General features: G+C 48.2%; 4 protein-coding genes and 1 non-coding gene across 5 annotated transcripts; 1 reads left to right on the top strand and 4 right to left on the bottom strand.

Annotated features, from left to right (window-relative positions):
* Positions 1 to 7: 7 nt before the first annotated feature.
* Positions 8 to 97, bottom strand: B0J16DRAFT_t247. Its single transcript has one exon. It is a non-coding gene; the product is annotated as a tRNA-Arg (tRNA).
* A 24-nt stretch (positions 98 to 121) lies between these two features.
* B0J16DRAFT_348041 (uncharacterized protein) lies at positions 122 to 1,619 on the bottom strand. The gene is made up of 2 exons (XM_046128659.1): positions 1,053 to 1,619; positions 122 to 1,008 (listed from the first exon to the last, which is right to left on the bottom strand). The coding sequence occupies exons 1-2, from the start codon at positions 1,595 to 1,597 to the stop codon at positions 279 to 281; spliced, it is 1,275 nt and encodes a 424-aa protein (XP_045980584.1). The 5' UTR covers positions 1,598 to 1,619; the 3' UTR covers positions 122 to 278.
* A 983-nt stretch (positions 1,620 to 2,602) lies between these two features.
* B0J16DRAFT_348040 (uncharacterized protein) lies at positions 2,603 to 3,172 on the top strand. The gene has a single exon (XM_046128658.1). The coding sequence runs from the start codon at positions 2,648 to 2,650 to the stop codon at positions 3,125 to 3,127; it is 480 nt and encodes a 159-aa protein (XP_045980583.1). The 5' UTR covers positions 2,603 to 2,647; the 3' UTR covers positions 3,128 to 3,172.
* A 1,148-nt stretch (positions 3,173 to 4,320) lies between these two features.
* B0J16DRAFT_179499 (uncharacterized protein) lies at positions 4,321 to 6,408 on the bottom strand. Its single transcript, XM_046122565.1, has 2 exons — positions 5,859 to 6,408; positions 4,321 to 5,802 (listed from the first exon to the last, which is right to left on the bottom strand). Exons 1-2 carry the CDS (start codon positions 5,968 to 5,970, stop codon positions 4,355 to 4,357), a joined length of 1,560 nt encoding a protein of 519 aa, XP_045980582.1. The 5' UTR covers positions 5,971 to 6,408; the 3' UTR covers positions 4,321 to 4,354.
* Positions 6,409 to 7,595: 1,187 nt separating this feature from the next.
* B0J16DRAFT_374953 (uncharacterized protein) lies at positions 7,596 to 9,717 on the bottom strand (the record flags this gene model as incomplete). The annotated part of the gene is made up of 2 exons (XM_046130642.1): positions 7,596 to 8,700; positions 8,759 to 9,717. 2 exons carry the CDS (start codon positions 9,715 to 9,717, stop codon positions 7,596 to 7,598), a joined length of 2,064 nt encoding a protein of 687 aa, XP_045980581.1.
* Positions 9,718 to 12,100: the final 2,383 nt, after the last annotated feature.

Here is a 12,100-nt window from a genome sequence, read left to right as displayed (position 1 = left end):
GAAAGAGCGACCACGCTAGGGATCGAACCTAGAATCTCTAGAGAATATGATTTTGGTGAACCGAAATCTAGCGCCTTAGCCATTAGGCCACGCGGCCGTACCACTTTGGATGACTTGGCGACTCAAATTTGCTAGTATGGACGCTACCCCCGCACAGTAGCGTGAGCAATCCCCAATGCTCAATAGTCAAGGAATTATCAGACGCCAAAAAAGCCAGGATATTGCCAGATTTAAGGAAGACTTCATATGGGATCTCTGATTTTGATGACCTTGGTAGATCAATCCCTCTCAACCATAACAACAGTCCCACGCTGCTCATCCCATGTTGGAACCTCCTTTGGACGGGAAAACCTGCCATCACGCATTATACCTCCCCCACCACCAAAGCACCCCATCGCTATGATAATCATGCTCCTTGCGCTGTCGTCACCCAGCCGCATCCAGTATCCATTTTGCGCCGTTGCATCCTCAACAGTACCATAAATCTCCTTCGTCTTGACGTTTGATGCAAAGTCATAATTGCCATCCAAATAGCGCCACATCTTGTATTTCACCTTGTCTTGCATGTGTTTGTTATCTAAATGCTTCTTTTTCTCATGCATGTTAAACACTTCCCTGAATAACAGTTCATATGCCCAGCTTGCGATACCGAACGTGATTGGCTCGACTAGGTATTGTGCGCGACGGACAACAAATGCGTCCAAAGTTTCGATCAGGTCATTCAGATGTACCGGTATTTGGTCGTAAAGCTTTAACTGGATCGAAAGATTCAAGCGCCTTAACTGGGGAAAGTTTGAGTCAAGTATGGAGAGAATTTCATCGAGATTGTCCTGTCGTGGGATGGACTTTCCAGCACGTAAATACGTGTCGACTAACCACACTACCTCAAGCGAAGTTATCATAGACATTCGCTGCGGTAGTAACAAATTGTTTAGGTTAGTAATAAGTGGTTTGCTGCATAAATGGAAGGTATTGGTGCTGTACAGCACTTCCAATCCCTCAGTATATCTGAAAAGTGTTAGCTCAATTGCGGAACCAACGGAAGCACGTACGCTTGTCTGCAGGCCAAAAACCATCCAATTACACCGATCCAGCACGAATAACGCTTATTCTGGCTACAATGCGTCCTTCTCGAGCACTCGTCATCGGCTGGCGCGATTTCGTATTCATCAAATTGAACGAGGGTGTAGTATTCAGCTGGTAGTCTGCGATTGCATTGGTAACCTCTCCACTGCCAATTTAGAGACCGATCTTTACTGCCATAAGATTGAGATTTGTATGTGGCATGTAGATCGCAGCAGCCTTTAAACCCTTCGAAATCCGCCGGTTCTAAAGTCGGTAGTAGCGCGAGATCCATATGCAGGGTGCGATTCCCGAACGCTATGACCAGAATCTGTCGCCGAATCTCGGTCGGCAATTTACTGAAGATTGGGGCGATCTGCGACAAGGATATAAGATCTTGGGTGGATGGTGTGGGTGTTAATGCGCTTGGGCGTGGGGTCGGAAGACAGGGCATTGCAGGGTCGGAATTGCTATTTTCTTTCCCCTGACGTCGCAGGCGTGTGGCACTCACCCAAGCTTTTAGCCGCTGTCGCATTGTGGAGGCGGGCCGATCGAAGGTATAGATCTAAGATCAATATGGTCGGGTCCGTCAGGGCCTGCCGTGTCTTATAAGCATGCTTCGGGCCGCGAGTAGCAGGGGTCTCCGCCACACCGCTGTGCGGACCGGTCGCTTAGCAACTCTGAGACGTTGACGCTAACCAGACCTGGGTATGACAATACTTGGAAGACATTGACAGTCTGGATGTTTTAACGTAAACCTATAACAATTGACATTCCTCTTAACAGTAAGTAGTATTCACTTAGATGCTAGCTATACCAGTAATAGTTATCCGATAGCGCCACTCTTCTGTCTCTTTGTTAATTGCATTTCCGGTTGCTTAGCAACTAACTGTGAGAAGCTGACGCTAACCAGGAGAGGATATGTCAATAATTGGAAGATCTATAACGATCTACGTTGAATGTCTTTTACAATTAGCATTTATTCTAACATCAAATGGTATTTATTCAATTGCTACCTTTAATTACAATTGTACTCCGACAGGTGCTATTTTCCATCTCTTAAGCAAATGTATCGCCGGTTGCCTAGCAACACCCGGTGAGAGCACGACGCTAAACGGGGTTTTTAACAGTTCTGGAACCACGCATCATCTGCGATTCATAGAAAAACGGTTTTCTTGTTATACAACTGTCGGTAACGAACTTTTGCATCTGTGAAAATACCATCTAGATGTTAGTGCTGTCCCGTCTTCAAAGAGAGCGCATTGCGACTTTGCTGTTAACAAGCGTATTTCTGTCAGGAGCACCTTGAAAAGGGTACATTACGATTAAGAAACCGAGGAATAACCAAGATTGATGCCCGTGCATTGAAGGTTGTGACTAAATTACATTGAATATACAAATTCCTATTGTCCTTGAGGCCGGTAGAATTGTCCGCGATACGTCATAATCTATCTACGTCATAGACCTTCCCATTCCACGACACGGTCCGAGACGCGAGAGACATAGCTTCACGAAACCAGAACCTGTACACTATTCTTCTATCAAGACGGCATTTTTGCAGACACAGTCTCAAGTCCGAAACAACATGCCAAGCTCACCTAAAGCCAAACGTCTTATGGACACCATAACCGAAGCCCACCGCATGTCCTACCGCATAGGCCGCGGCGAACAAGGGGTCCTAACATTCGAGCCCTACAAATCCCACATCCTGCCACTATGGCGCTTCCGCACCGTCCCAATCGCAAAGAAAAGCGCCGAAGATCTATGGGATAAATTCGAAGAATTCAAGGACCAACGCGACTTTGTGGGGATGGATATGACGCGCAAGTTCATCCAGATGGGTATGACGCGTGCGAAACGATATGCGAATCACGCTGGTGGACGGAAGTATGAGAAGGGAACGCACAAAGAGTTACCGAAGAGTGACGAGCATCCAGATAAGAAGGAGAAGGAGAGGGCGAGTTTGATCTTTCGGGGGTATTGGGAGAGATGTAAGGAAGATGAGGAGTACCAGGATCTGAAGAATGAGTTTCTGAAGCAGCAGAAAGATTTCAACAAGTTATGATCAATTGGTTAGCACCGTCTTCCAATAGCTCTTTTACCAATCTTTAGGCAGAACCTGCGCGTAGGCGGAGGTGGTGTCGCGACTGTAACTCAACAGTCCAACGCCTTTCGGCATTATGAACCTTCTCAGTCTTGGGTCGTCAATAAGACGGGGAAGTTTTGCAAGGCCTGACGACGGGTACAAGCTCATCGTAGCTCGAATAGCCTCATCGCCCAGAGATGTAGCACTACAGTAAATGAATTGCTGCTAAGATCGTATCTGACAACTATGGCCTTGAGACTTCTTTTCCTAAATTGATAATCAGTATATAAATTAAAGCCTTATTTCCTTTACACTTTTAGGCTACGGAACGGCTTTCTTGAACGCCTACAACCAATGAGGCAGTATGTCAAGGACGTGCGCCAACTTCCCGCGTCAGGCATGCCGACTGCGCGAAGATACATAGCATCAAAACGTTCGAGAAGATCTTTCCAGTCATCTGGCATCACTTTGCTGTACTCTTTGTAGCATTCGCAGCTGTAAGAATCGAATTTTACTGAACCAACAGTTCTCCCACCTCATCCGGTGCTTACTGTACGAAAGCCTCATATTGAAGGAATACTTTATAAAACCCACTTCTTCAACGCAAACAACTCTATAACCAACTTAACAAATGTAGACTATTTGTATAAGGGTTCAAGCATTGATTATATTATATTTAGCAAAATCCCCAAAGGTGAAAGAATGTTCTACATGGCTAATAGTGTTTCTCTTATTAATGTATTAGTAGATACCTTTGAAAATCCACTTAATTATATAAAAATTCGAATTATAGCATCTTATCTTCGAAGACGATATCTATATCCAAGTCCACTTTGCTTACAGTTACTATACCTAGTCTAATGCCTGAGTCTTTAAATACTGAGAACTTGGACATTTACAGGTAACCCAGTCTACATGCTACCTTACACTGCCTACAGGAAGCAACATAAATATTATAAAACCCAGTTGAAAAGTCTCTACGTTACGTAGTGACAAGCCTGTACTGCACAGTAGCACGCAAGCATTGCTTAACATTCAATTATGGATCTAATTTAATACTAACTATAATTAACAGATATAAAATCTCAACTAAACTAACTAAAGACAAAGGAAATATTCGTTTTGTAAACATTCAATGATCGGATACACCTCAAAAAGGATGTAACAACTAATAACCATGCAAACCCATAAGTCCAACAACCCCTCCTACAAAACCACAACGTCAACCATCCGCTCACTCCTCACCACGATGGTTGAGTAATGTTTGAAGAGGTCAATCACAGCAACGCGTACCTTGCCATAATCGGCAGTCTTCAACGATTTCCCGTGGAAAGCAGATGGAACAGTGCCCTTACCAGTTCCATTCGCAGAAGTTGCTAGCTCAGTCCCAGAGATGGAAAGGTCGACGCCATCCGGTTTGCGCAGTAGGCTGACAAGCTCACGAAGACAGTCCATCTTGCCAGCGACGGAGTAGTGCAGAGTCTCGATATGGAGATTGGTTTCGGACTCGGGAGGTTCGTCAGACTGAGATTCATCAGAATCATATCCAGAACTGGAATCACTGGCGGAATCCGATTCATACTGGGCCACAAGGTGGTCAGCGGACTGAGTAGTGTCCTCGGACTTGATGTGCGTCACGACATCGGGCTGGACAGCAATGCTAGACGAGCAAGCCTTCTTGGAGGGCGGTTCGTCTAGCGTCCCATCGTCAGCATCGGAACGGCGGCGTCGAATCGGGGAGGACGGAGGCGTGGAGGCTACTTCAGCAGTCTCTTGCGAAGAGGGAGCCGATGAAGAATCCGAGGTCTCGCTCTGACAGGGCTCACGGACGTGATCAGCAGCCTCATCCATCTGTTCATCATCGTCGGAAGAGTCGTAGTCAGAACTCAGATCAGAACCAGAGTTAGAACAGGAGTCGTCGTCTTCATAGGAAGGAGGGTCGTGATGAAAGTCATCGTCTGGGAGAGGTGGGGTGCCTGCAATAAAGAGCTTGTGGGACAGCGCTGCATCGTTGTGCATCGCAGGCGCTGGTTCGTTGATGAGAGGCTTCTCATTGATAGCGGACGTTTGGTGGTTGGCGGAAGGCTCCTGCTTGATAGTGGGCGCCTGGTCGTTGCGAGGAGACTCCTTTTTGAAAGTGGGCCTCAGTCCGTAGGAGGGAAGGTCAAGGGCACCAGGCTCAGGGTTCGCGATAGGAGATGGCGCCATGGTAGCCAAGGTCTGCAGCACCATTGCTAAATCGCTCTTAATGAGAGCGCGCACAGTCGCATGAATGTCAGGTTCAGGGCTGGTATAATTGAATGCTCCATGCATTTCGAGCTTCAATGGACCATCATTCCTGCGGAGTTCACAAGCCATTGATTGCATTTCATCGCACTTGGTACGTCGACGCCCAGGCAGAAATCGCGACTTGTTGTAAGGGCGGTGGTGGGAGGGAGCCTCGGCCGCGGTACGTTCAATTGGCGGGTCAAATGTCTGCATTTCATCAGGGTCGTAGCGGTAGGGACCCCATACTTCGACATTCCAACCATCTGGAACCTTACTTGTAGGATCGATCTTCGATGCCTGAGCGTCAGTCACGAAATTATGGGGTCGTGGACAGCCACGTTTATCCATGTAAGCGTATGCCTGGTCTAGGTTGGGAAAGGCTTGATCTAGAAGCCAGTTCGATTAGCAAGTTCACCACGTGTTATAGCTTCATGATACTTACGGTCTTTGTTTGGAAACCCCTCGACATTTCGTCGGGCCCCCTCCCAGCTCTCCGTAATACAAGACCATCGAGCATTGGGACAGGCCTGAGGTTTGGCAGGTCGCCGCGCCATGGTGTTCTTGTTGCAATATCCGATGGGGGAAAGTAGTGAGCGGCGATGAGAACAAATTGCTAGATGAGAAAGAAGAAGATAGTGAGAGCGGTATTGAATTATAAAGAGTGGCGAGAATAAAGCGATGGTTAAGACAGAAAATGAATGAATAGAGAAGATAATGTTGAGCAGAAAACAAATTCCCAACGGCAGATTCTCACACTTATAGTTGATGCGTTGTGTGTTATTTGTTTGTTTATTCAAGAGAAGGTGCCATGAACAAATGACCGGAAGTCCAGGACCGAACAATTAGCGATTAAGAGACTTCGTTGTCCAGCCAAACAATAGTTCGGTGTTACTCTTCAGTTGTGACGATGATGCTCTTGCGGACCGGAGCGGTTGTGTAAGTCAGCCGACGTTCTGAATGCCGAAGCATCAACGATAGTTTGACGTAATCTTCACCATGCTGATCAAACTTTGACCCACAAGTCGAACTACCGTCCAACAATCGTATCATTGGGGAGAGGGTGGACCGCTGGTGATTGTCTTGTTGGTGTTACTCATGCTATCTTGAACCACCGTCGTCCGTGCTGTATTGGATTTCGGGTTGGGCCGCGTGTGGGTGGGTTTGTGGGGGCTCCCGAGCTGCCGTGACGTTGATGCAAGGCCTTGGTGTCCTGAGAGCATCCTGGCATCCCCAACAAATGTTTTTGTCGATCGGTTACCGCAACCGGGTTCGTGGGAGTGGAGTCGCTTTCATCTCGGTTCTTTAAGCCTTGTAAGTGACGGGAGAACGACATTAGTTTCTTTCCTATCTTTACCTGAACTAACACACACCACGCAATCAAATGCTTGTAGCCTCAGGATCTAGGAAGTTTAACTTCCCGAGCTGTATTTTGCATCAAGCTCCGACCAAGGCGGATTGCATTAGCCGGTTTCCTGGGCATCACTATCACCTTTGTTATTGATGGTTCACAACATGTAAACAATGGATGCTGGATGGAGCTCCCGCTCTTGCCCCTCATTCCCCAGGTTGCCCCTCCTGTTCCGCCACAGCCCCACTGTAGCCAATCAACAGCAAGCGGGCCGCCACATGCTTCAGCCACAGACGCTTAGCTTTTTTAAACTCTAAGCTACAGCTTTAATTGCAGCTTCAAACCTCTCGGGTTTTGTTTTTACTAACAAACAGCTGTAATAGCAGTTGCTGAATCGTCCGATCTTTATTACTTGATTCGAGGCGATTGATTGGCGAGTGGTGAATCATCGCCTATACCTCGGTGATGACCCCCTATAGCCCACTGAAGAGTCACTAGTATGATCCCAAGTTATGACTGCCGCTGTAGCCCAAGGTGAAGAGCATGTCCTTGCATATACAGCTGTCGTCACAGAAGATGCGATTTAAATTCCAAATAGCATGTATGGTAGACAGTCAAAATAGACCATTATTTAGTAGATAGGTTCATAAAGAAAAATAATTTAATCCTAGTATCTATCTAAATGCGACAAAGGGAATACAAAGTCTTAGAGGAAGAGCGACTTGTACAACAAACAAAGAAAAAAATACTAAGGTAAAAAAAGAACGGAATGTAAACGTGCAATGTTAAGCACAGACAGTTAAAGAAAGAACAAAAAAAAAAAGACAGCAATTAGACATTACTTGCGTCTCCTGGCACAGGAACGCTTGGTGGCCTCGACTCATCCAGCTTGCGCTTCATTTCAGCCCGCTTCTCCTTACGCTCCTTCTTCTTCTTCGCATGGTCGACTGATGATGGGAGAGTCGCCGAAGGAAGCGTAACTGCCTGGGGGCCTGTTCCAGCGCTTGAAGCCGTGGATCCAGCCTCACCTGCCTCGCCCGACTTCGCCTGTTTCCTGTCAGCCTCCTTGCGCTTTCGGTTGTTCCTCTTGGACCGAGAGCTAGAGCCGGATGGTGGAGGTGGAGGTGGCGTAGAGTTGGATTCCGCACTTGTTGGCTGAGGAGGAGGTACGGACGTGGTCTGGGATTTCGCTACCGCCTGGGTTTGGGTTGGAATCACAGGCTGAGAAGTCGCCTTCATCTCCTCACTGTCGGTGGGCTTCGTATTGTCGTTTGATCTTCCCTTGCCCTTACTCTTACCCTTGTCCTCGCGCTTCCTCTTCCTGCTGTCATCCTGCTTGGCTGCGCTACCAACAGTGTCTTGAGACGAGGTTTGGCCCTGGGAGCTGCTTGATGGCACAGTCGCCTGAGAAGAGGAAGGTTCACCGTTTGTTTTCGCCTTCTCGATAGACTTCTTGATCTGAATGTTGAACATGTCCTCGATGTTGCGACCATCTTGCTTCTTGGGACGTTTCGAGGCCGATTGCTCCTCAGATAGTCCTTGACCAACACCCTCGTCCTTACCCTCGTTGTCCACCCTCTTTCGCTTCAGGTCCAAATCAGCCTTCAGAGCCTTCTCAGCATTGGAGCGTCTGCCACGCTTGCGAGGAGCGGCATTCATTCTTGCCCAGCAAGGGCCATTTTCGCGAAACATCCTTGCCCTGTGGTGCTCCTGCACCGATGCCGTATGTGGGCAAAATGGAGAAAAGGACCCGTGGCCTGTATCCCAGCAGTTAGAACAGATGAAGGTCTTCCGGTCTGTGAGAGGGCAATTCTGAGTGTCATGGTCACCGGAGCACTTCATGCAGTGCCTTTCATCATGAGTGCACTCGTTCTTCTTGTGACCCGGTTGCCCGCATCTATAACAAAACTTGGGTCTCGCCTGACGAAGTGAAGGGCTTGAAACGATATGTCAGTAACTTGGGTGTGTTGAAAGGGTGGAGAAGCAATACTTACATGAGTTTGTGGTATCCATTGTTGAGTTTCACAGTGGTCTCTGCGAGCATCATAACAATCTGCAAACTTTCCGTTTCTAGATACCAGCGGTTGTAAGAAGACACGGCATTCAGATGACCGTATATCTCATAAGGGAAGACGCCGTCCACAACGCTTTCCAGTTTTGCCTGTGAGGACACGCCAGGTATCGCTGCTCCCCTCTGGTAACCGTTTTCAATCTCAACCACATAAATTGGAGGCTTGACAGTGGACTTCTCGGTGAGTTCAAAGGCCTCGCGAACTCCACTCATGTCCTTCCGAGCATCAAGTTCGGATTCGAACTTGCCAAAATGAAGGAGGAGAAAACATTCCTCGCGACGGTTTGCATAGGGAGTAATTAGGTCGCCATTGTTGTAGTACTTGACAGATATGACATCGGCGAAAGCGTTGCCCAGTTCGCGAACAGCGTCAAGACGTTCTTGTACTGTCATGCCATCAATTTTATCAGCAGGATCTCTGATATTCATTTGGATGCTGTGCTCCTCTGGCTCGGGAAGGTCTTCACGCAGGGCACAAAGGCGAGACTGGATGTCACCCATGCAGTCGGTGACATACTCGCGAAGGCTTTTGACTTCGTTCATGAGGAGCGACGTCTCGTCTCCACCGCTAAAGTTGGAAGTTCCCACCCCGAGGCTTTCCAGACGGGAGCTGAGCTTGTCCAGCTTTTGCTCAAGAGATTCGAGTTTCTCCTTCGTCTCTTCAGCTGGTCGAGGTTCGTGGGCCAAGATGTTGCACTCGTCGACCAGTGACTGGAGGTGTGCTACTTGCTGGCTGTGCTGCTCCTGCCAATGGCGTAACTGCCGCAGTTCGTCCATGAAGGGCGCGAAGAAGGTTATGAACAGCTTCTCCAGGCCGGGGGGGTAATTGACCGCAGGTTCTGTTGAGTCCATGGTAGTCTGAGAGGATGGTAGAAATGACATATTGAGAAGGTAGAATAGAAGAAGTGAAGAAAAGAAGGTTGATTGAGATGTGTTGTGCAAAGAGTCAAGACTCTCCTAGATGTTATATCATACTCTTATTTCCAACGATCCTGTAAGCCACAATACTCTCGTTACAGCAGATTGACAGACTGAGACGAGGACGGACATACATGTCCCGCCTAGCGTCAGTAGATAGGCAGATCCCGACAATTCTCGGCGAATGTCAAAGACCCTGTTGGACATGTCGCCAGGGAAACTCAGGTCACCCGAGAAGAGCGGACGTATTTTGGAGTCCATCTCAGTGTTGGAGTCAATTACTCAATCTCTCATCACCTACTGCGACGTCATAATAGTTGATCGGCAGCTGCAAGGTTATATTAATAGCGCTGTAACAATGGCGTTGGTACTAACCTGATAGTGGCTTAGGCTACCCGCTGCACCCTGCAATGAACGAACACCTGCAGGGATACGTCGGTTCACCGCAGGTCTCCACCAGATAAACTCAACAAAATTTAGACCGTCCCCCATCATCACAGATCCATCCAAGCATGGGACAATAATCTCGCGAAACATTCAGGTTAGCGACCTTCGGTTTGGCAAATGACCATATTGTGCTGGTAACGGTATGGGATCATGTCGATCGAGGCCGGGGAGAAGAGATACCGAACGTCCGAGGCTGACGCTACTGGCGAGGGCTGGACATGATGCTTACGTTTACTCACTGCAAGTATCACGAACTCCGAACTCCATGGGAAGCCAGCTGACTTGGCAAGAGCGACAAACACAGGGCGACAACAACATTGACTGACGGAGTCTCTTCCCTCTCCGATTGTATGACTTGGAATCCACAAGGCAGGCTCACTGTCCATCATAGGAATTAGGTTAAATATAGCGTGCTTTCCCAACTCAACTCTTGTTTCTTTATCCTATATATCACGCATCATTCGATGCATTTCTTTTCATGACCACCACTTTCTTTTTACGTCTCTATTGGAGCGTCTCGTTTCTTCTACTCTCATTTTTCTACAATCATTTGTCCTCTTTTTCTTTTACGACTACCATTTCTTTTTCTTACGACTTTCATGATTCTATCACTTTGACATCTTTCTTCCTACCACTGCGGCACCACCTAAGCGCCTACCCCACTACCCCAGACTTCCTTACGAACTGCCGGCCAGTGCTTCCCTTCAGCTTACCCTACGTCACTTCCAGGCTCAAACTAATTGGTATACAGGCCACAAGCTTTCTTTTGTCACCGTTTATCTCCCTCAACTCGATTAAGAAACACATCTGCTGCTACACCGCGGCAACTTCACAGTAAGCATCATCTCATGTATCAATCCACTTTTGGAGCTCTTTGCTAACTCATTGAATGAGACGACCATGATAATCCGCTTTAAGAATGGTCCTCGAACCTTCATTCGTCCTCCGAACGCTCTCGCTCCATTTCAATCCTCCCTGCGACCACCACCATATACCACCACATCTTCCATTATTGGGAACAAACCCAGAGCCAAGCTAGCTGCCAGGGCGACTCGTGCCGCTCGACTCGAGCACAAGGAAGTGAACCAGGCCTCTGGCAGTAGGCGCCTTGTCCTCGATCAAGCCAACTTCAAGGGTTCTCGTGGTCGAGAGAAGCTATTTCTCGGCCTCCAAGGATCCACCAACAGGCATGCCGACATCATCATTGGTTGCGATGCTTCCACGCGGGCTCCGTGGAAGAGTACAGGGCAATACCATCTCGAGATGAAGGCTGATCGCGCACTTGTTGAAAGCGACAACCCAGACGACCCGAATCGACACCTCAAGAAGGTTCGAAATAAAGGTCGGAAGCCCAAATCCTCGACTCCTGCCGATGACGAACCTCAAGGGTCTCCGGTCAAAATGGCTCGAGTATTCTTTCTTGTTCACAAGTCCATCGCAAGAGAATCTTGGAACGTTGAGTGGCATGAGGGGAAGAATGCTGGCATGGTTGCCACTCTACACCTTGCTCTTGGAGATAATGGCGGAGATCTCGCCATCCATTCTGTCTACAACCCCAATCAGCCGGATAAGGCCATGACTGTCGAGCATATCGAAGAACTGCTTGAAACAACCACACGATCCGGACGTGATATTGTGATGGGTGACTTGAACCTCCACCACCCGTCCTGGTCCGGCTCACTGTACCGAGGGGATCCCGAGACGGCTTCAGGTGGCGGGAAGGTGCTGAGTGAAGGTATGCACGTTCGCGATATGGATCTGGTCACAGTTCCTGGTACCGAGACATTCTTCGCGAAGAAGAAGGACCGCACCGTTCGCTCATGCATCGATCTCACATTTGTCAGCTCCTCACTGAAGAGCTCCGTCAAGTCCTGCTCAGTTCTCCCACCCTCACCGGAGG

This window comes from Fusarium flagelliforme, assembly GCF_020744385.1.
Source record: "Fusarium flagelliforme strain FIESC 12 MPI-CAGE-AA-0113 chromosome Unknown B0J16scaffold_6, whole genome shotgun sequence".
Taxonomy (NCBI): domain Eukaryota; kingdom Fungi; phylum Ascomycota; class Sordariomycetes; order Hypocreales; family Nectriaceae; genus Fusarium; species Fusarium flagelliforme.
Note: the sequence above shows the minus strand (reverse complement) of the source record. Positions and strands in the feature narration are given on the sequence as shown.